Source organism: Balaenoptera ricei, chromosome 10, assembly GCF_028023285.1.
Source record: "Balaenoptera ricei isolate mBalRic1 chromosome 10, mBalRic1.hap2, whole genome shotgun sequence".
NCBI lineage: Eukaryota > Metazoa > Chordata > Mammalia > Artiodactyla > Balaenopteridae > Balaenoptera > Balaenoptera ricei.
The window spans coordinates 86,314,963-86,339,367 of NC_082648.1; the positions used below are offsets into that span (position 1 = coordinate 86,314,963).

The 24,405-nt window shown below is 37.9% G+C and overlaps 1 protein-coding gene and 2 long non-coding RNA genes across 3 annotated transcripts in view; 2 read left to right on the top strand and 1 right to left on the bottom strand.

The window, feature by feature from the left end:
• On the bottom strand, nt 1-12,276 carry ARL1 (ADP ribosylation factor like GTPase 1). The gene is made up of 6 exons (XM_059936749.1): nt 12,042-12,276; nt 10,513-10,650; nt 8,474-8,555; nt 7,326-7,437; nt 3,673-3,851; nt 1-2,534 (listed from the first exon to the last, which is right to left on the bottom strand). The coding sequence occupies exons 1-6, from the start codon at nt 12,043-12,045 to the stop codon at nt 2,504-2,506; spliced, it is 546 nt and encodes a 181-aa protein (XP_059792732.1). The 5' UTR covers nt 12,046-12,276; the 3' UTR covers nt 1-2,503.
• LOC132373495 (uncharacterized) overlaps nt 11,779-24,405 on the top strand; it is a 19,194-nt gene continuing 6,567 nt past the window's right edge. The window contains exon 1 of the long non-coding RNA XR_009505435.1: nt 11,779-11,897. This is a non-coding gene — a long non-coding RNA (uncharacterized LOC132373495). The remainder of the gene's footprint in view (nt 11,898-24,405) is intronic.
• On the top strand, nt 12,519-14,986 carry LOC132373494 (uncharacterized). Its single transcript, XR_009505434.1, has 3 exons — nt 12,519-12,795; nt 14,216-14,326; nt 14,896-14,986. It is a non-coding gene; the product is annotated as an uncharacterized LOC132373494 (long non-coding RNA).

The window sequence follows — 24,405 nt, forward strand, 5'->3', positions numbered from 1 at the left end:
TAAGTATCTCAAGTATATTGAGCACAGCTTTGTTTTAATCATCAGTAAATATTTATTGACTGCCTAGTATGTGCCAAGTGCACCATACTAGATGCAAGGGATTCTAACAGTAAATGATGTATGGTCCCTGCCCTCAAGGAGCTTACATTTCCACAATTTAAAGTGCATCTCAGGTATTCTGGTAATAGAATTCCACCTCAATTTCTCATTTTAAAAAATTTAATCACATGACACAGCACAACTACCAACCAGAATTATAAAATAGAATGTTAGAGCTAAAAGAAACCTTTGACGTTATTTGTTCAAAAAGAAAAACCAAACAAACAAAAACTGATGGAGTGTGGCCCTTTGTGCCTAGAACTCATGTGTTCTGATTTCAAGTTTGGTGGTTTTTTCATTTTCAGGCTTCTCACAAAACAATACTCGGTAGATTTTTATAAATAAGAACTTTCAAACTCCTGTAACATACCTGTACAGTTGTTTCCCGCTAGAGGAGGACCTTATAATTCATACCATATTAAAATAAGTGTATGCTCTATTTATCCCATCCTATTCTTTGTGACAAACCAGAGGGACCAGGATCATCCAAGTGCTGGCCTTTGCTACTAGGGCTATGCGTCCGGCAGCATTTGCCTGCCAGGGCCGCACCTCCACATACTCCTACTTTCACAGTGTTCCTGGACCACTGGGGAGTATTTAGCCATTTGGGTACAAGCCCAGCACTAGATATGTGCCACTGACCAGACCCAAGTATAAAATTGCAGATGTACTATTTCTTAGCTGACAAATACAAAAGCTTACTATTTGAACCATGAACATATTCTGAGGTGCCATAATGTGCCAAGCACCATACTGGATGCTAGGGATACAAACATGAAAAAGACAGTCTGCCCATCAGGAGTGCCTTGGAAACTATGAAACAATGTTTGTTAGTTATATGCTCAGTTAGTAATATTAGGTGCGCTGGGAACACCTGTCCCGGGAAGAAGGTCTCCAAAAGATTTCCAAGATATCAAATTAGGAACGGGTGCTAGAGAATAAGAAAAGTCCCACCGATTAGAAAAGAAAGTCACATTCATGTGAGCTGAATGACCACTAGCTTTCCTGAGACCTGAGGGGCACAATGGTATTAAGTTCTCTTTACTGGCATCTAATTTTTTAAATGCTGCTTGTTCAACTTAAAAAATGAAAAAATTGCTCCCAATTTTAGTAATTACTAAGGACTCTTATTTACTTCTGTCATACTGTAGACTGGGTTGTTTGAAAAGTTCCTTTAAAAAGTCCCTTAGAATATAATTGTTTTTGATAGCCTAGCAGCAGTAAGCCTAATTTTTAAAGGAATACTTAATTTCTCCCTGTAGAGTCAATAAGATTTTGACTTTTCACCAATCAAATTTACATGTTCAATTACAGGTAGATAAAAGGAATCAAAGGCAGCAAAAACGTCTTTTACAATGCTTCTTAAAATATATCTTTTTAAAAATTTTCCTTTAATGTGAAATTTTCTTTAATGTGTTGTGAATTCCAACAAATATAACCATTTAGGATTGTTTTTACTACCTCTACTAGTAAGGACAAATAAATTTATAGACATTATTCTGATTGTACTGTGTCTACTTCAATTAGCTTTATTTTATATAAGGAGTTAAGCTGTGTTGTCAATGTTGGCATTTTCAGGAATTTATGGTATAGTTTATGGGACAAACTTCTGACCCTGTGAAGTCTCACTTTAAGCCCTCTTCCCACCTCCCTAGCAGTTGACATTGGTCAAGCCAGTCTATCAGAATTTTGGGTCTATGTCCATAAAAATGAAGATGTAAAAATGATGTCCTAGCTACCTCACAGGGTTCCTGTACAAACTGACTAGGAAGGTCCAAATCTGTAAAAATTCCCCAAGAACCATAAATACTATAAAATGATAATTACAGATAAGTCAGTGAAGATAGCCACCAAAATAATTACTTCAACTTCATGCCTATAACCAAAAGCTTTTAAATGAAACAGCTTAAAGTGGTCATTAAGCAAACGAAGACTATAATTACCCACGCTAGGTTCCTAGCCTACTCTATTGAGCCTAATCTTTGGAAAAACTTAATTCATTTTAGGGGGAAAAAAATCTGAGTTAAGATATTTTTTAGTGTTAATACAAACAAGCTGCAACCACTAATTTAAAATCACAGGGCTTTGTCCTCAATAAGAGTACATTCTTTAATAGGACTGTATCTGAATAAGAATTCCACACAAATAGAATATATACCTTAACACAAGATAACAAGGAAGGAATATTTTACATTATACAGAACAGACTTCAGTTGATTCAATCACGATGAGTTACCCTTCCAACCAAATACTTATTTTTAATATTTATTACAAATGTTGCAGTCAGTTTGGTATATGCTGATAATCATACGGTTTTAACATTTAGTAGTGTGAAGCACACTTTAACTGTTTCCAAAGGGGTATGCGATGTGGTCTTCGTTTCAAAGGAGCAGAAGTGACTGAATTACTGTCTGCTCTTTAATGTTTCAACTAACCTGTGAAGAGAAAATGAACAGTTTCATAAGATTAACTTCAAACTTTCAGGTATAGATCATTTATTATATAAATTTTATACTGGAGGTGGATTCCAAAGCACTTTAAATGATGAAGGCTCAGATAGTTATATTAAAAGAATGAGGTTATGGACTCAATTTCCATGAGGGTCTTTCAGCTTTCACTTTGTCTATGCTTTGAATGAATAATCAAAAAAGACCAGGGACTTCCCTGGTGGCGCAGTGGTTAAGAATCTGCCTGCCAGTGCAGGGGACACGGGTTCAATCCCTGGTCCGGGAAGATCCCACATGCCACAGAGCAACTAAGCCCGTCAGCCACAACTACTGAACCTGCGCTCTAAAGCCCACACGCCGCAACTACTGAGTCCACACGCCGCAACTACTGAGCCCGCGTCCTGCAACTACTGAAGCCCATGTGCCTAGAGCCTGTGCTCCACGGGAAGCCACTGCAAATGAGAAGCCCATGCACTACAACAAAGAGTAGCCCTCGCTCGCCACAACTAGAGAAAGCCCGCGTGCAGCAACGAAGACACAATGCAGCCAAAAATAAATAAATAATTTTTAAAATAATAAATAAGTGATCAAAAACCACCAGATATCCACTTTCCACTTTCCAGGCTGCTACTACTACAACCAGGCCCGATGTGGATAATTCAGAGATGAAAACTAGTCTCAGTCCTCAAGGAGCTGACAATTTAATGAGCAGATGCACAAACCAATTACAAGACAGTGTAACAAGTACTATTATATCACTGACCTGTGACAAGGACCTCTATGTGTGTGGTAAGGCAGTGGGCATGAAGTTATGTCAGGGAAGGCTCCTGAGAAACACAGAGCCTTAACCTAAGTCCTGAAGGATAAGGAATTGGAGGGTGCAGTGAGATAGGGGAAAAAGCTAGAAATACAGCAGAGAGCTGGCTTATGTAACTATAATTAGTAGGTGTGGTTGAAATAAAAGCAGATGTACATGAAGACCAGTGGAAGAAAAGGGTGGAGGAACAATATGATAAACTGATAAATAATCTGAATTTCATCCTTAAGACCAAAGGGAAATTACACATGTATGTACACAGCTGCATGTACACACAAATGCACAAATGGCTTCTGGAAACATACTTACCATTCCATTGCCTCATCAAGGCCAGTGCCTTTGGTTGCTGAAGTTTTGAATATTTGCCATTTTCGGTCCTTCAAGGCAGGTAACCCAAGTGAATTTGCCATCTCCGAGGGAGTCATGGCCTGTTCCATGTCCTGCTTATTTGCAAACACCACTAAAATGGCTTTTCTCAGCTCTTCTTCCTAAATAACATAGAAAAGATTTCATTTCTTCTAATCAATTTGCTCCCTTGAGTTTAGGAAGAAATGCCAAAAAAAATCCATTATTTTAAAAGCATATTTCCTAATTATTAATATATAATGTTCATTATAAATTATTTGAAATTATAGAGAAGTATGAAGAAAAGAAACTTCACCCATAATCCTATCTCCTAAACATGATCACTGTTTAACATTTTGGGTATTTTCTACTGCTTTGTAATTCAGATACTTACAGTTTATTTAGTATATATATATACATTTAAGATCACATTTAAATACAGTCCCATACCCTGCTTTAAAAAGTAAACTAAACGTTAAATTGTGGATGTTTTTCCAAACTATCAAAAAAAAATTTTTTTTAATTAATTTATTTCATTTATTTATTTTTGGCTGCGTTGGCTTCATTACTGTGCGCAGCCTTTCTCTAGTTGTAGCGAGCAGGGGCTACTCTTCGTTGTGATGCATGGGCTTCTCATTGCAGTGGCTTCTCTTGTTGTGGAGCATGGGCCCTAGGCACACAGGCTTCAGTAGTTGTGGCATGCGGGCTCAGTAGTTGTGGCTCACAGGCTGTAGAGTGCAGGCTCGGTATTCGTGATGCACGGGCTTAGTTGCTCCGCAGCACGTGGGATCTGCCTGGACCAGGGCTTGAACCCATGTCCCCTACATTGGCAGGCAGATTCTTAACCACTGCGCCACCAGGGAAGTCCCTCAAAAAATTTTTTAAAACATTAATGGTTATACTCTACACTAAGAACTCATGCACCATAAACTATATAACTGTTTTCCAGTATTAGATTCTTCCTAGATTCTTTTCACTCGACTATCAGAGAAACCAAAGTGACAGAATCATAATACAGAAATCTTTGTGTGAATCTCTATTCCTTAACACAATTCTCTAAAAATGGAATCAAAGTATGAAATTTTTTTCAGGCTCTTGTTACATGTATTAATAAACTGCTGTCCAGAGAGGCTGTAACAATTTCAACTCCACGAACAGTGTATGACAGTGCCCATCTCCAATGCAGCTTTGGTAGAATTGAAACTATATATTTTTCCAAACATAGCATTTCATTATGTGCTTATTTATTATTAGGGTATTAAAAATACAAATGTTATTAGCAATAAATTCTTCTCCTATAAATTGTAGGTTCATGCCTTTTGCTCACTTTTCTATTGATTCGCAAAAGGTATTGATACGATTAAGATCACTAATCCTTAGTCACTGGCTGTAAAACTGTGTCTTGGTTCCCCATTTTACCCTAACTTGTATTGTTTGGCATCTGAGCTTTGTGGATTTTTTGTCCGTTTGTATAATATTAATATGATTAAATCTATCTTTTCTTTTGTAATTCCTTCCAATTCTTGGATTTAGAAGGACCTTCTCAATCCAGAAATTTTAAACATATTCCCTTATAATGACTTCCATTTTACATAATTCTTTGCTCCATTTAGAATTTTTGTGTACAAAAGTAAAACAAATTGATTTTGTGTCTGTAAGTTTTAATATAATAGTCCTGGGCTTCCCTGGTGGCGCAGTGGTTGAGAATCTGCCTGCCAATGCAGGGGACACGGGTTCGAGCCCTGGTTCTGGGAAGATCCCACATGCCACGGAGCGACTAGGCCCATGAGCCACAACTGCTGAGCCTGCGCGTCTGGAGCCCGTGCTCCGCAACAGGAGAGGCCGCGATAGTGAGAGGCCCGCGCACCGCGATGAAGAGTGGCCCCCCGCTCGCCGCAGCTAGGGAGGGCCCTCGCACAGAAACGAGGACCCAACACAGCCAAAAATAAATGAACAAAAATAAATAAATAATTTTTTAAAAAAATAATAATAATAGTCCGACCCATATTCCACATATACTTTATATCACTAATACATAAATATTGATTGCATCAATTAAAAGTTACTTCCTAAAGAATGAATACAATTTTTAGTTCTTTTCCATAAGATTATACAAGTCAAATCCTAATACCACAAATAACCTAAGAACAATCCAGTACAATTTGAGAATTGTGAACTTAAGTTAATAATCCATTTCTTTTATGCCATACTTTATATGATAAAAATCTATTATAACATGTGAATTACATCTAAATCAAGCTTTTATTTTAAAAATCTGTTATACCCAAGGCAATTAACCAGTCCCTTAAAATTCCTTACACTTTGAATTTGGTCTAAGAAGCTCTTATGATAAATATGATGCTATGTTGTAAAAGAAAAAAAAAATTAGGCAAAACTTTAAAACTTCAGGTCTGCAATTTATAACTCAGAAGCTACTAAGAAGTTAGTTGTCCAAGAACTCTATTCTAAGAATGCTTCTAACTAGGTAATCAAGTGGCCTAGAACTTATATTTAAACATTCAATGATCGGATAATTCAGAATCATAGTTTTGGTGGGAAAAGGAAACCTATGCATCTAATTTTCTCAAGCAAAGGCAATTTCACTATTAATTAATCATTAGTACGTTTGAGAAGCTTATTTAACAAATGGAGATATTAAAAACTTTTAGTTGATTACTTAATGCATCCTCTGAATTCACTCAGTTAGCCAATAAATTATCTTACAAACCTCAGTGAATATAATGTATTGAGTTCTTAATTAACAGCTATACACTGCTCCACACATCAGGGGTGCAAGGTAAACTCAAAGAACTTTACACTTTTGGGCGGGAGGCATATATAAGTAAACAAACATGTTTAAAATAATGGAAAGAAACAGTAAGTGGTTACAAAGAATAAAGTAGGATAAAGGGTTAGAAGATAGCTGAGACCCCCTCTCTGAGGAAGAAACATGTGAGATAAAACATGTCAAGAAGGTAGCCACACAAAGATTTGCGGAAAGAACATTCCAAGCAGGAGGAGCAAGTGCAAAACCCTAAGCCAGGTGTCAGCTACGCAAGCTCGGTGTGAAAAGAACAGAAAAATCAGTGTGACTGAGGCACTGTAAACACGGGGAAAAGTAAAGAATGTGAACGCTGGGAGAGGCAAATGGGCCAGAAATCCAGAAAGATATATTTCTCTGAACTTTACATTTCTAAAACAAACAAATATACTTTCTTACTATTCTTACTATTTATATATTTATACTATTTATATAAATAAGTATAGCTTCCATAAGCTAATTTATACAGCTGGAATAAAGACATTTTTAAAAAATCACTTCATAGAGGTGACTTAGAATAGTAACTTCAGTTTAGAAAGAGTTTAGGTCAGAACTTCCTGGAAATCAAGGAATCTAGTTTAAAGGAAGTTAGAAGACTGGAGTTTTTTTGTCTCCAACTCTCTCCCCAACAGTATTTTTGGAATAGAAAGTAATTTGCATAAAAGAAAATGATACTGAAGGCATAGGGGGAAAAGACCCCTGTTTTCCTTTTAATTATTCCTGCAAATGACAATAAACAATAAAAACAGCAAGCAAATATAAATGATTTACCCACATTTTAATAACGTTTTCTTACCTCCAACATGGCAACTAACTCTGATTTGGAAATGCCAATTCGGTCTCGGTCACAACTGTCTACTACATAAATGACTGCATCTGTGTTTGAATAATAACATCTCCAGTATGGCCTGAAGAAAATTCAGAAAGGGAGAATATATTATTATTTGAAAGAAGAAACTGGTATGTTACTTCACATGCTAGGACTTGGCAATGATGGGGTGGGGGGTATTACTTGCCAATCCTTCCCCATCCATGCCAGAATCAATGCCATAATGATTCATTGTTTCTGATGGACATATATCATATCCCTCAGATGGGATGGGGTGGAAAGAATATTGATAAACATAAATCACAGGACCAAGGAGCTTCAGAATGAGTTCAGACTTTAGGCTGAGAGAATATATTTATAATCTATAAAATCACTAAATATACCGATAAAAAAAGTTCCACACAGACCTGATCGTTACATCTTAACTAGAAACTCCTTAAGAGGAATGAGTTCTTTAAAAAAATTTTTAATATGATTTTATGTAACAGACATTAAACTGATCACTGAAGACAAGAAGTAGAAATGGCTAAAATAAGAAATTGACTCAAAAGTGGTTCAAGAAATAAAATGAGTTACAGGGCAGCAGGATGTCTGGGGAATTCACTACTGATCTTTTAAGATGGTAAGTACCCTAGTGAGTGAGCACTGACAGTCACTAAACATTCACAGTTGCCATGTCAAGCACAGAATGCTGGGCAGGAGACTTGAATTCCAGAGGGCATTTATGTTCACATTAGTCCTAAATGGTGGGCCCAAAAGGTATTTTTATGAAATCCAAAACAGTCTGTCTCACAGAAGAAGGGACTGACAAGAACTAACTAGAGGACCCTTTTTATTTAAAAACTACTGAAGTAATTCAGTCTTGAGATTTTCATGAAAAGATTTTTCATTGAAGTGATATCTGAAAAACTGGCTTCCTTAGATTTTAATTCTTTAGTTAAAATCTTTAATTCTCAGATTTTAATTGAGAGTATAAGGCCGTTTTACCTCATTTTAAACTAGGTGTCTCCCATTAAATTACAAAAGAAGACTATTTTGGTTTACTCCTGTTAACCCTAAAAGAGCCAATAAAGAAAGATTCAATACCACAAAATGATCTGGCCTTTGCACCATACCTGATACTTGTCTGTCCTCCTAAATCCCAGACTTGGAATTTTAGGTTCTTGTATGTTACCGTCTCAACATTAAATCCAATGGCTGGAAAAGAAATCAAATTAGCAGTATATGTAGACTAATACATTCTGTCTTCAAAGTATCCAATCTGAGTTTCAGCAATTAATGGTAATTGCTGAATCACATTGTTGGTTCAAGTATCATCCCATTTAAGATAAGACAGTATGCTGTGCTACACACGCACACATACGCACACCAATTAGCAAGATCAACACCACTTTCAGGGTATATAAGAACCCCCAGCTACCTCTGCAATTATATAATTCTTAGCTCAATGGAAACCCTATTATGTTAAACTCCCTTCAAAATACAGTACTGGCATACAAAAGTGTTCAGAAAGTTATATTTAGATAGTTGCAGATGTATTACAAAAAATGGAATTTTGGTAGGTTGCAAATAAACAGGGAACAAAACCAAGAAAGCCTACATAGACTCTAAACTTCAATAGGTAAGAGCACAGCAATGGCTGTATACCTCTTTATGGAAGCTGACTTCTCTAAGGCTGGCAATCTCACAGACCCTCTGAAGACTTCCTCAAGAGCTCATTTGTAATAAGGTCATAGCTAGATGGTCAAAGGGGAGGAGTCCCATCCCTTTTCCCTGCCATCCTTCTTAGCTGGAGCTCTCGCATCACATGCCCAAGGCAAGATATTACTATTTTCCATTGAAAGGAATCTGAAGGAGATGGAGAGGCTACTGAAAAAAACTCAGGAGCTACATATACAAATATTACTAAGATTTCACAAACTTAAAAAAAAAAATCAAAGTAAAAAATGACTTACAGCTATAACTGGACAATTAATTTTTTAGATTTAACTTTATACTAGGTAAATGATGATTATGAGTATATGGCAAGTATAAAAAAAAAAACTATACTATAGCAAACCTGAGTGAAAAACTAAAAAGCAAGTTCATGATGTCTCCCTTAGAATTAAGTAGCAGGGTAATCACTGTCTTCAACCTCAGTTAGGAATGTTGTTTATTTGCAAAGGACAAGGGCGTGGTACGAACCACATGTGCTTGCTGAAATGCAATCCACTGGGCTATGTGTATTGCAGGGGCCACCATGACTCAACTGTAGCAGATTGAGTTGGGTGATTTTGAGAACCAAAAACCAAGGAAGCTGAAATTTACTGAAGGTGGCATAAAGAAGTAACAGATGACACAGGGTTTGAAAAGTTCTTCTTTCATAAAAGCTACACTTTCTTTTTAAATCTGGAAATTTAAATAGTACTAAATATAGAAATACCTTGAGAGACAGAGTAACTTTAAAGGCATAATTTAAATATTCTTGAGCAAACTCTACAAACTATTAGTTTAAATGTACTAATCTTACTAATCTAAGTAAATTCAGGGCAACAAATGAAAATAGCATAAGTAACAGAACAGTCTTCTTATGTAGTAAATTAAGACTGTTGGAGAATATTCTTCTAAGATATCAATTGATTTAAAGTCATGGTGTTTCTTTTCTTGATATTCTTAAGTACCAGATTCAACACTCAGTCTCAACTCAGATCTTTAAAAAAATCAATAGAATTACTAAAGAGAAACTAATCTTAATCAAATAGTAACAAATACAGAAGAAAAACCACTTCACATGTAATAATATCACTTCATATCTATATAATTCTTTACACAGGTTTATAAAGTATTTTATATACTACATTTATTTCCCCCTCAAAGCCAATGTATATTTATTATCTTCATTTTATCAACAAAGATACTGGCTCTCAATGAGATTAGGTGGCTTAACTCTACCCAACTTTTAAAATAGCCCTAAACAGCAGAACCCAGCCATGCACAGGGGTTCATAAATTACACCAAATTGTCTGTAAATTTATGAAAAAAAGTGTTATAAATATTATGCTCATAGTAGAAGTTTACAAACCATATCAATTACATTATATATTTGTTCAGAAATAAAGTTATGTTTGATGGAAAGAGAAAGGCCCTATAATTAGTTTCTCATACCAACACTTACTAGGAATAGTAGTAACGACTTCTCCAACCTGTAATCTGTACAAAATTGTAGTTTTTCCTGCTCCATCTAATCCCAAAATTAAAATCCTCATTTCCCGGGTTCCAAACAGACTGGAAAAAATGCTTGAGAAAAAGCCACCTAAAAAAATAACAAAGATGTATTTCAATATCATTTCATGAACTAGGTCCACAAAACATTTAATCTTACCCTTTGAAAGCTACAGCAAATTAAATAATATTGTAATATTTTCTCCGATTCATAGGTGCATATTTTTGCTTCCAATGAAATACATTATTCAACATCAGACTAGTAACTACTGATTGTTACCATGTCCTGGATACTGTGTCAGGCAGGCACAGAAGATACACTCAAAAATAAGAGAAACAGGACCACTGCCCTCATGGAGCTCTCTTTCTAATCGAGAGAATATGGATATCTTAGCATGATCTCCTCACTACCCCCAGAAACCAAAGGGCAAATCAGAATGACAGTGGGACAATGAGGTCCTTGAACATGAAAAACAATTATTGTTGTACAGCAGCAGTACCACCGTAAGTACCTTCAATCACTGATGCCACACACAATACCTGGTTATTTTACCAAGAAATGGCAAAATTAAGAGCTGCAAGTCTGGAAAAATGAATCCACCATGGGTTAGAGAACCTTGAACATTTGTAACACAAGGGGTGTGACTTGACAAAAATCCTTTCTACCTTTTACAGGTTAAAAAGAAGCAGAAGAAAAATACTGAAGGGGTTATGCAAAGAGACAAGAAAGCGCTTCTGACGTTCCAGACCAAGAAGTAAACTCCCCAGAAAATCGCTGAGCTATTTAAATAACGCAAAGAATTTGCATCATTTGGAGGGTTGTAAACAAGTTAAGAAATCTGCACCTTCATCTGGGCTCTAGCGGGGAGGGAAGCTCTACCTGATGCTTGTGATGATAATGTAGTTCCCTCAATTAGCACTCCAAAAATTGAGATTAAAATGTCATCGCTGACCAATAATACACTCCCTGCCCATTTCCTCCTCCACCTTATCTACAGGAAAAGCTACAGGTAAGCAGACAAATGCCAAGTTGGCCATAAAACATTACGAGCACCACCTTCTTTTGGAGTTTAAACTGACGCAGTCCCAGCGACCAGGGACAGAGAATCCAGAAGCTTATCCTTCACCCAAGAAACCTGAGCGAACCTGCGACTGACACGCTGCCAAGCTTCGCAAGACCAGCTCCATCCAGTAAGTGGCGCTGGGTCCGAGGGGATGAGGGAAAAGTTCACCGACCCGCGCTGCCCTCACCTCTGACCCCGCCGGGAGAAAAGAGAACGGGATAAGACGGGGGCGAAAGTTCGAGGCAGGGTCCACGCACACAGGTGAAGAGCTAAGGTGAGTTACGTCCTCAGCAGTCCGCGCCCTGAGACGCTGGCTACTCTGGGCTTTCCAGGCCGGCCCCTCTCCTCCTCCTCCCGACCCCCCAGCCCTCGGCCTCGGCCTCTCAGCGCGCCCAGGCTCCCTTCTCAGATCCCTCACCCATGATGAACTGCCTGTCCTCCCTCGTCGACCGGCGGAGACTGGGCCCGGCCTCGGCAGCGACTCCTAATCGAGCCTCGGCGCCGCCACCTCCCCTCGCCTCGGCCTGCGCTCCGGCTCCGGCTCGGCCTCGGGCTCTGGTTCCCCGGGGGTTTCCTTGGAAGCCTGGTCAGCCAGCAACTTCCACGTCGGACCTCCCGGCGGGGGCGGGAGCGAGGCCGCCGCGACTGCGCGCCGGGAACGGCGGCCTGAGCTTCCGCGCCGTCACTTTCGACGCACGTCCCCGGCGCGCAGGGTGTAGATACTGCGGAAGCCTCAAGGAAAAAAAAAAAAAAATTCAAGGACGCCAAGTCTCCCCTGCTTCTGTTTTCTTGGACAGGAAAGGCTTCCGAAATAGGGAAATTCGAATTTTCATTTTAAATTCTGACACCAAGAAGTGGTGAATCCGCCAACCGGGAATGCGCGTCGGGCCTCGATGCGGCAGCCTGACTGGAAGCGGGCGCGGCGTGCGGCGTCGCAGGAATTGCTGGTCCTGAAGCGCCCTGCGGGCGTTGACCCGGTTTTCCCCTGGCTCCCCTTATAATAATAGGAAGAGCCCCGCGCCACCAATGTGGAGCCGCCCCACACTGAGGCCGCCTAGGAGATTTTTGGCGTCGCAATGGCCTGCAGGGTCAGCGTTAGCGTCCCTCCCTCCTTTCTTCTACCTGTACCTTCTCCGATGCTAGCTAAAGGCAGTCATTACTCTATAGGAAAGGTATGTATCTCGAGGGCAACGTCATTTTTCAAAATGCAGTCATTCCTGTTACTATTGACCTGGTTTTACAGTTCCTCCTTACTAAAAAGAAACGTTTGCGGAAACAGAAGTATAGCAGCGCGCTAGAATTAAAGATAAACATTTAGTTTATAAGTCTGTGAAATTTTATTCTTCAGACAAGCATTTGGAATTGACCTTACCTCTTTCAAGTCTTTGCTCAAATGTTATTAATACTTAAAATTGCAACCTACTCTACATCCCCCTTATCCTGATTTTTTAGTAGAAGTTACCACTAAACATAATTTACTTACTTATTATGCTTATTGATTGTTTACTACCTCTCATAGAATGTAACATCTATGAATGCAAGTATTTTTGTTTATTTTGTTCACTGTTTTGTTCTTGTACTTGGGCACTAAACAAATCTTTGAGAGAATGTGTTGAATTATACAATACGTTTTTAAGACCAATAACATAAGCATTAGTTAACTTAAACATATATTATGCAATATTATTAAACTTGTTTCCTAAACTAGGCATATCTGAACCATCTGTCCTTATTTGATAGGAGAGGCCAAGCTCTCTTCTTCAAGAAAGTTGTTATATTTGAAGAGAAACCACCAGATGGTGGTATTGCTTCAGGCTAATTCTCAGCAGAATGAGATCAGTTCTAATTGATTAAAAGTGGAGTAGACAATTTAATTAATCCTTTTCAAATCTTACAGTACAGTAGTAATTTATTAAATTTTAAAACGTGAATGTTTAAATGCAGTCCAAGCAAGTAAAACAATTTCAAAATTCTTTTGACTATAAAGCCACAATACGATCAAATAAGTTTAAAATTTTAAAGCTGGAAGGAACCTCAATTCCAAACATATCAAGTGCACATGAAGAAGTAGAAACAAGCTAAGTGATAGAGCCAGGACAGCAACTCTGACCATCTGACTTCCAGTCCTGGAGTAACTGCATTATGATGCCTCCTGTAACTGAGCCGTGATCTATACATTTGGTAAATTGATTTGCAAACACATGACCATACTGTAGTTTCCTAAGTTAGAAACTTAAACATTTCTGTGCGTTACATTACCAAGTGGAAGTTACTTTCTTTTGCTCAGATTTTATTCCATGAAGCAGAAACCTATGAAATATAATAAGTATAAATATGTAAGTATAATAAATATAAGCTTCAGAAGGACTTAATGCTGTGTATTTATAATTGTCTTTTAAACTAAGGAATGTTTTGAAATCATAACTAGGTGTGTGATTTTTTTTTTATACATCTTTATTGGAGTATAATTGCTTTACAATGTTGTTTTAGTTTCTGCTGTACGACAAAGTGAATCAGCCATATGCATACATATATCCCCATATCCCCTCCCTCTTGTGTCTCCCTCCCACCCTCCCTATCCCACCCCTCTAGGTGGACACAGAGCACCGAGCTGATCTCCCTGTGCTATGCGGCTGCTTCCCACTAGCTATCGATTTTACAGTTGGTAGTGTATATATGTCACTGCCACTCTCTCACTACGAGGTGTGTGATTTTCACAAATTATGTATTGTATTTCAAATGTTTCCTTTCAATAACATGTACTTTGTTGTCAAAGAATTTCTCCTTAGACTAAGGGGTCTTTTTTTAATTGAGAAATAATTCACATACAATAATATCATTTTTAAGTGTACAATTCAGTGGTTTTTAGTATATCCACAAGGTTTGCAACAGTCACCACTGTCTAATTCCAGAATGCTTTCATCACCCCAAACAGAAACTCTATACCCATTAAACAATAACTCCCTACTGCTCCCCTCCTAGCTGCTGATAACCTTTCTGTAGCTATGAATTTGCCTATTTTAGATATTTCATGTAAGTGAAATCATACACTATTTGTCCTTTTGTGTCTAGCTTATTTCACTTACCATAATGTTTTCAAGGTTAATCCATGTTGTGGCATGTATGAAATATTTCATTCCTTTTTACTGCTAAGTAATATTCTGTTGTATGGATATACCATGTTTTGTTTATCCATTCATCAGTTGATGGATATTTGAGTTCCCATTTTTTGGCTATTTGAATAACGATGCTACAAACATTTGTGTCTTCAGTTCTCTTAGTTATGTACCTAGGAGTGGAATCGCTGGGTCATATGGTATCTCCACAACTAGAGAAAGCCCGCATGCAGCAACGGAGACTCAACGCAGCCAAAATTAAAATAAATAAATAAATAGATAAATTTATTTAAAAAAAAAAGATTGTCTTGGCTATTCCGGATCCCTTGCATTTCCATATTGAATTTTAGGATCAGCTTGTTTGTTTATGCAAAGAAAGGCAGTTGGAATTTTGATAAGGATTGCACTGACTCCACAGATTAATTTGAGGAGTATTGCCATTGTAATAGTGAGTCTTCCCCATTCATGAATGTGGGATGTTTTTCCATTTCTTACGGTCATCTTTACTTGTTTTCAACAACATTTTGTAGTTTTCAGTGTACAGGTCTTGTACCTTTGGTTAAACTAATTCCTGAATATTTTGAGCTTTTTTGAGACTAAGGGTTCTTAACCCTTAGTCAGCACTTCCATCATATTCTCGTTTGATAATACAATTTCAGAATTTCAAAATATTCTTTTGAGAGAATAGTTAACAATGAACACCCACGTACCTAACACCCATCTGTAATAATAATCAGTTTATGGCCATACTTCATAGCCACTCTTGTTTCATAATTATCCCTACCATTTGCACCCACTCACTAAATTCTTTGTAATCAGGTGCCCACACTTGGACCAGTCACCTGTGGCTAGGGGAACAGTGCCCACTGGAGGATCATATTTGCTTTCATATGCACCATATGCATGAATAAGGGTGCAGGAAGGGGGAAGTTATAGTAGCTGGACACACTAGGTATTCACAGTTATTTTCTAATACTAGTATTTGTCCCCTTGGGGTGGATGTGGCTGGCATTAAGTACGGTATTAATGGCTCTTCCTAAACTGTGTCTTGCTGTGATTGTCTTCTGCCCCAGAGAGCTGAGGAAGCAGGACCTCATTCACTAGGGAGGACATAACACACGCCACAGTAGCCTAATGTCTATTGTCTCAGATCTTTTGTAGACCACCCTCTTGACCAACCCAACCCCTTCCTCCCACCTTCCTCTTTTTCCTGAGGGCAAGACTGGCTTGTCTCTCTATCGAAGTTATTATACCAGAAGTGAGAGTTTCTCTCTCATTGCTTTATTTCCTCTCAAATCTCATTATAGAAAGGTGGGGGCATTTCTTACTTTGAAATTCTTGCCAGCTGGAGAAACCTGGGATAAGGAACCATTTTATTTTCTAATCCAGGAAGCCTGGGCTCTCTGTATCTCCTCCAAATTCTTCTTACAAACTGAACAGTTCTCTAGTGTCTTCCTCTCTTCCCATAGCTTATACTCAGCTCTAAGAAGCCAAATGACGCTCTCAATATTCTGCCTGGAAATATCTCAGCTAGCTAGGCAAGTTCATTCAGTATGTTATCTATATTTCAAGTTACTACAGGCAACATTTTTATCCACTGTTCCACAACTGTTTACCCTAAAAGATTTTTGCCAGTCCTTCAGCTCTGACTAACAGCCTCTTCATTTTCCCAGCCTCCACCCACAGTATGGTTCCAAAGTCAGTGCCATGTATTTTAAATTTCTATGTACCCCATCTCTAGTACCAATTTCTATATGTCAGTTGTTTATTGCCGTGTAACAAACTGCTTCAAAATGTAGGGACTTAAACCAGCAGTAATTATTATTGATCACAATCATATGGATTGGCCAGGCAGTTCTTTTTCTGATCTTGCTGGAGGTTATTCACACAGCTATATTCAGCTGGTACATTGGCTGACTTGGTTGGCCTCTCTCTCCATGTGGTCTTTCATCCTCACAAAAACTAGACTGATCTTGACATGGCTATGGCAGTGCCATACTCCTAGGTATAGATGTAACAGAAATGCATGCACGTGTGCACCAAGAGACATGTATAAAAATATTTACATAGCATTATTCATAAAAATAAAAAACTGTAAACAACCCAAATATCTGTCAGTAGTAGAATGGATTCATAAATTGCAATGTATTTACGTGATGGACATTTATATAACAAGGCAAATGAAAGAACTACAGTTGTATACCGGAGAAATATCATAAACACATAATTGAACAAAAGAAGCAGACACCAGAGAAAGCATACTATGTATTATTGCGTGCATATAAGTTCAAAATCAGGCAAAACTGAACTATAATGTTAATTTTTGGAAAGGAGAAAGTGGGCAGGAGGAAGCATGAGGAAAGTTTCTGGAATGTTCTGATATTCTCTTTCTTGTTTGCTTCTTTGATAATTCATTGAATAGTACATTTATATTTTGTGTGTTTTTCTGTCTATGTGTTATATTTTTAAAAACATTTGAAGAAACCACATTAGGATGACATTTCCACCTATCTAACTGGTAAATTTTTTTAAGAAGTGGCACGTGGGAAAATTGTCACTCATCCACTGTGCAGTCTTTTGGATGACCATTAGGCAGCATCTACATACAAAATTTTTTTTTTTTTTTTTTTTTATTTATTTATTTATGGCTGTGTTGGGTCTTCGTTTCTGTGCGAGGGCTTTCTCTAGTTGCGGCAAGTGGGGGCCACTCTTCATCGCGGTGCGCGGGCCTCTCACTGTCGCGGCCTCTCTTGTTGCGGAGCACAGGCTCCAGACGCGCAGGCTCAGCAATTGTGACTCACGGGCCTAGTTGCTCCGCAGCATGTGGGATCCTCCCAGACCAGGGCTCGAACCCGTGTCCCCTGCACCGGCAGGCAGACTCTCAACCACTGCGCCACCAGGGAAGCCCTACATACAAAATTTTAAATGCACATACCCCTGACAAAAATTTCACTTACAGGAATTGATATAGATATACTTGCACATTTACACAGCCGCATTTGTATTATGCTATGCATATGCATGAAATTCTGAACGTTTGTACAAGAAACCCTTAGGAATGGTTACTCTGCAGAGTAGACTGCAGATCTGAAGTGCAGGGAGACACTTTTTCTTGTATACCCTTTGTACTGTTTGAATTTTATACCATGTGTATGGATTACTCTTTTAATAAAAGTAAACTAAAAAAAAAAAAAAAAAAAAAAAAAAAAAAAAAAAGTAAACTAGTTGGCTTTTTTTGCTTATTTGTTTCTACTTACCCAAGATCATCTGGTTAAAAGTGACAGAGCCTGGATTTGAGCCCTAGTCTAACACCAAAGCCCATACCATCAACCATAACTCTGAATTTTCTCTTGTGGAGTCTCTGTTTTTTCTCCTAGAAAGTGAATGTATTTGTCTAGATTGCAAGGGTCTCTTTGGAGACCGACATGGAAGCTCTGTTACATAAACTGAGCCAACACCGCAGATATGTAGGAGAAATCTACCACTGAGTAATGGCATCCGTGCCCAGGTATCACCCCTGGACACTCCATCCACCAAGTCTACCACAGCAAGATTCATCCAGTCCCTACCAGATGAGAGATAATGCCACACGTGGATATGCCAGGTAGAGGAGCTTACAGAAGCTGGTAGTTTGAATAGTCAGTAAATCTTGCCAGGAGCTGGGGGAGAGCAAGAGCATAATAGGTAAATATAGCACAAAATCTACATGTTAAAATTAAATTACACAATTAACTTCTGAGGAATTTAAACCACTCAGCTATGCATTGACTATAATAACCATTTATACAGTTGTTCAAATTTTGTATGATACAAGATAGCTGTGGTTTTTGAAGTTAACCAATACATTTATTTATTTATTTATTTATTTATTTATTTATTTATTTATGTCTGCGTTGGGTCTTCGTTGTTGTGCACAGGCTTTCTCTGGCTGCGGAAAGCGGGGGCTACTCTTCGTTGTGGTGCGTGGGCTTCTCGTTGTGGTGGCTTCTCTTGTTGCGGAGCACGGGCCCTAGGCGCACGGGCTTCAGTAGTTGTGGCTCGCGGGCTTAGTTGCTCCGCGGCATGTGGGACCTTCCTGGACCAGGGCTCGAACCCGTGTCCCCTGCATTGGCAGGTGGATTTTTAACCACTGCGCCACCAGGGAGGTCCCAGCCAATACATTTAAAAAATGAACACACAGACAAAATGTACTAGAGTAGGACTTTGAAAATGGAATTTAAAAAAAAAAAACAAAAACTTGGTTATTATCATTTTTTGCTGTTACTGTTGCACTAACAGGAAAAGGAAATAAAGTCATATTAGTGAACATAATAGTCATGATTGAGATCACTAAACTTGCTTGTGTTGTTCGCAGCTAAGAAAGCAAAGGTTTGGAGCTTTATTTAAAAATAAACAAAATATAATTAACCATCAACTTCAAGCTGCATAATCAATCCTGTTTACTTTCCAGTGATTCAGATGGGTTGTTAGGAGGAAAAAGCATCTGATCAATCATTGCTTCAGCTCTGCTTTTCTCTTAAGCTCCAGTCCTGAACCTCCTCCTCCTTACTGGAGGATTCTCTATGAACATGCATTCAAGATCCACATATCTAAAATTGAACATATCTCTCCCCCAACTAAAAAGTAAAACAAACAAAACCTCCCAAATATGGTTCACTCTCTCACCTTCCCTATTTCTCTGCTCAGTGATCCAAATTCTACCTTACCTTACCGCTTATGGGTTAATGCAGACTTGCTTCTTTCTCTGGCCTTCCATTGAATTCACAGTGACCAAACCCTATTTATTCTTCCTTTACTTCCTACTCTTAGATGGTAGCCACTTAACTGATCCATCTCTGCTTCTCCCCAACCCCAAATACCCTTGAACACCACCATTTTGCATGTACTAAATATTCAGTAAATGTTAACAGAATAAATCATGTTTATTTCTCAGTTATAATGCTTTAAAACTCATTTGCACAAAGATATTTATAATTGTTGGTTACTTACTTTTCTATAAGATTGTGAGCTCCTTAAGGGCAGGGCTTAAGGAGGGCTTATATTTCTCTGTATCCCCAGTGCTACCACAATGGAGTTCAATAAATGTTTGTTGAATTCATGAGTGGATGAGGCCTGAGCTACTTAACTCAGCAGTCAAATACTTCCACAATCATATCCACCTAACTACCTCTCTCCAGATTAGGCAAACATTGTGGAATTGGGGGGGAAACTCACTGTTTCCAGGAATGTCTAGATTTTGGTTCTAGAGTGAAGTTTGCATTTTCATCAGGGAAGACATCCAATCTTCAAAGCACCCAAAGACCTTGAATATGTGGAATTAGTTTCTGGTTCTGCATATCTACAAGTTCCCAGGGATGCTCATGCTACCTGTCCGTAGACCCCTTCAGTAATTAAAGAGTTCTCTGCTCTGTGACCTATTTCTTCAATATTATCTTCAGGACATGCCTTCTGCCTGACTAATACTATAACGTTTTATATATGGCTTCTCCTCCCTGGGATGTTTTCTCCATTTATGTCCCCCTATTCGAATCCAGCCCATCTTTTCAGGCTCTTCCTCCCGGGCAAAGCCTTCCCTGGCTATTCTAGTGCTCCTACTGCAGAATTTTTTTTTTTACTCTATTAAAGTATCCACTGTTGGTGCTTAGAGTTTGACCCATCTACAATTATTGGTTATCATTGTGTATATGCAAGTACCCAGTTATATACTTCTTTTTCTTTCCTGTGAGGCTTAGCACAATAGTAAATACTCAATAAATTGTTGAATAAATGAATGACTCACTTCAGCATTATTATTCCAAAGAGAAATCAAATGCTTTACTGTTCTATACTGTCGTTTTGCAGAACATGGAGGAAAGAGGCAATATGGAATTTCTCCAGTCTACTCAAATGAGGCAGTCCAATCTAAACAATCTATTCAAAAATTAATGATATTAAAATACCTAAAATTAGTTTATATTAAAATTCAAAATTTTCTCTTCAGTATCTGAAACAATGAAATTTGCTAGTGCTGTTTCTGTCCCAACTTCCAAAACCAAAAACAAATAATATAGTTTGCATGAGAACTGTGGCATTATAGAGAATAAAAGGTTGGTCCTATAGCATATGAATTGGTATTATAGTGAGATTTCAATAGCCTGGTTAAACAACACGCTTTATACCAAATACCATGTTGCATATCAAATATTGAAGTGACCTCCCTGCCTGGTGAAAAACAAAGAATCTTTATTATTGATATAGAGAAGTTGTTTTAAATTTTAAAGTTAAAATAAGGAAGTTCTTTGAATATTGCCTAACTCACTATTGTGGGAAAAAAGTTAGAAGTATTCCAGAACATACCACCCTATTTTGCATTTCTATTGAACAGTTTTTTATTTTTTTTACCAACTTGCAATATTTGCTTTATAAAATAAACTCTAACTCAAATATCAATTTATCATTTTGACAAGAGAAAAGAGCTATTTTGTATATTATCAAATTCCTGACCAGGTAGATGTTTCAGTTGTAAATTATTAAACTATAAAATCTCTTGGTAAACTATGAAACACCAGCTCCACAAATGTAAAGCATTTTAATCGTTATTATACATAAGGTATAACATTTCTGCAAAATGCTGGAAAATATGAGCTAAATGAGTACACCTATTAAAAGTACCGTATCAATTGAATGGGAGACAAAGTAAAATGAATCTTATTCTTAGTAAATTTTAGTAATTTAAATGTTTCTTTTATTTACACTCCGAAGGATTTTCATTCTTAATTTAGTTTAGCCACCTCTGATGGAAACTTCTGTTCACAAAAGGAATTAACAAAGTGAAATTCTCAGAATACAGACATTAATACTGATTTTTAATTATCTTTTATTTTATTTAGCTCTCTAGCTTCTGATAAAATATTTATGGAGGAGGTTATTTTTAGTTCAGGCTTTGCAAAGCTCTCTTGTCACCTCGCAATCTGAGTTCATCAGAATGGAGCAACGCAGGATATAGACTCAGTAGAGACCAGAAGGGCTAAGCAAGCATGGCATTTTTGTAGAATTGTTAGATCTGGAAGAAACTCGGTGATCATCTGGGCCAGTCTCCCTGTTTTGCAAGTAGGGGCAATATGGCCCTGAGGTCACCCAGCTCATTAGTTATAGAGTCAGGCTTAAATTATTCTCTTTCTCTTCAGTCCATGGTTCTTTCCACCTCGTTAAGTGACACATGGGGAAACTAAGAACAGTAAGAGCATCCAGAAAGACAAGTAGATAACATAGGTAACACAGTCTCTTCTAAACTGACTGGGAAACTCTGCCATGTTATCCACACCCCATTCAACTCTCAAAGGTCTGCCATCATTGAGAGACCTAAACTTCAACCAGTGATTGGAAATTACTAGATTGTTAATTACACAAACGGAACGTCTCTACATGTGTTTTATTATCCATATTTGTCACTGGCTGTCCACATTTTTCAAAAAGGAAAACAAATATTGGCTTCCCACAAATCCTCACTGTTGTGTGCCCTTTATTTTCATCATATGCATTTTCTAATAATATTTATCAAGTGCTTACCATGGGCCAGCCAGTATGGTAATCGCTTCAACTGCGCTACTTCATTCACTCTTCATAAATAACCCTAAAAAGTAGATACTATTATTCTCCCACATTTTAAAGGCAATGAAATTGAAGCTTAGACAGGTTAAGTTACCCAAGACATTTAGCTAGTGAGTGGCAGAGCTAAGATTGGATCCCAAGCTGTTTGACATCAGAACCAGACCTCTTAAGCACTATTGCTGTGTTCTGCTTCTGGGAAAGAAAACAGCCTACCCAAAATAAGGAACTTCCGTATTAATATATATATATATATATTTCATATATATATGAAAATATTTCTCATATATATGATATATATATATTTCATATATATATCATATATATGAAAATATTTCTCATATATATATGAAAACTGAAAATATTTACATATTTTCTGAATGGTATGTCCTTTTCCTTTCTTTTATTTGGGATAGATAGTAATAGTCAATATGAGAAAGTTTAGACTAAGTCATTTTCAATTTAAATTTTATTTTTTGCAATACATAGTTTTTAAAAGTTACATATCTGTGATATGTAATAACATATATATGTAGATATGTCCAAAAAAAGAAATTCAAATAATACAGAAGAGTAAATAATGAGAAGTCTCTCTTGCCCCAGATTTCCACACCCAGAGTCACCTTCTCAGAATCACTATAAATGGTCTTTTGTATCCTTCCAATGTCTTCCATGCATATATATGTATAATTCCTTTATTATCAATGGAAGCATAATATTTACATCGTTCTGTATCTTTTTACAATTAACAATAATATATCTTAGCGAATATTCTATATCAATACACATAGATTTACCTCATTCTTTTTAACATTGGCAAAATGTTCTGCTGGGGAGGCATGGGGGAAGAAAGTGAAATGAAAAGGTGGAAATTTATTAACACTAATAAAGAGCATTTCTTAGGTTCTGTCTTCTAGATGTGACTAGAAGATCCTTAGCCCCCCTACAAAGCCCACAGATATGTCATCTCAGCCTCCAAGTAATGGGGACAGATACAGGTGGACGTTTTGGTGCCATCACACAGGGAGGTTCACACTGTGCTAGTGTAAGCAGCTTTTGGCAGGAAGAGATGCAGGAGGCCGTTTCGTGTTGTCACTAACCTTAAACCAGGCACCCTATGCTCTACTCATCTCCAGCCCTAGCACTCCTTTCAGATCTTTCAACCACACAATACCTTGCTTAATCTGTTGATTCTTTCTGTAGATCAAAGAAGTAGAAATGAAGAACAAGTGATTAACAGATGACCAGATCTCTTCCCTAGCTCCCCCTTCAGTAACCTCATAAACAAACTGTGTGAACAAGACAGCATCTAAAGAAAAATCACAAGTCGACAAGCCTGCACACAGTGGGGGATGGTGACAACTCTGACCCCCTATCTCAATGATTAACTGAGATTACTTCCCTTTTTCCCTTTAAAAACTTTCATGGCTGAGCAGAATCTTTGGAAATGGCTTTTGGGGAACACTGAGTCCACCATCTCTCCAGATTGCCAGCATTCTGATTAAAAGCAACTTTCCTTTCTACCTACATTTGTCTCTCTCTCTCTCTATTGATTTTTGAGCAGCGAGCAGCCGGACCTGATTCGGTAACGCTATCACTGCACTACAGAGAACAACAGGACATTCCTTCCCCTACCGTGTCCTACTAAAACTTTTGTGTCAAAACAGCTTGTCCAGTTATTGGTTTTGACGCGATGCACAAGTTCTTCAAATCTGAGTGATAAACAACACACAGCACTCGAAATTGGCTCTCTCCTCCAGTAACTAATTCCCTTGGAATAAGCCTTTTTAGGAAGCTCCTGAGTCTTTCATGCAAACTGGTAGACCCTCTCCAGCTAAAGTCCAAATATTCCCAGTTGGGTCTCCTCCATTTAATGACACTCTATTCATTGGCTCAAGATGAGTCATCCCACCCCCTCCCCTACCTCCCATCCCCTAAGCACACATGATGAGGCACTGCTATAGAGTCCCCTTAACCTCATGTGAACCCTATTGGTATGCATGGAAAAAAGGGGGTTTTATTAATGGACATCAAAATTGATGTTATTGTTCTCCTTTGCAGCTGAGGAAAGTGAGGTTA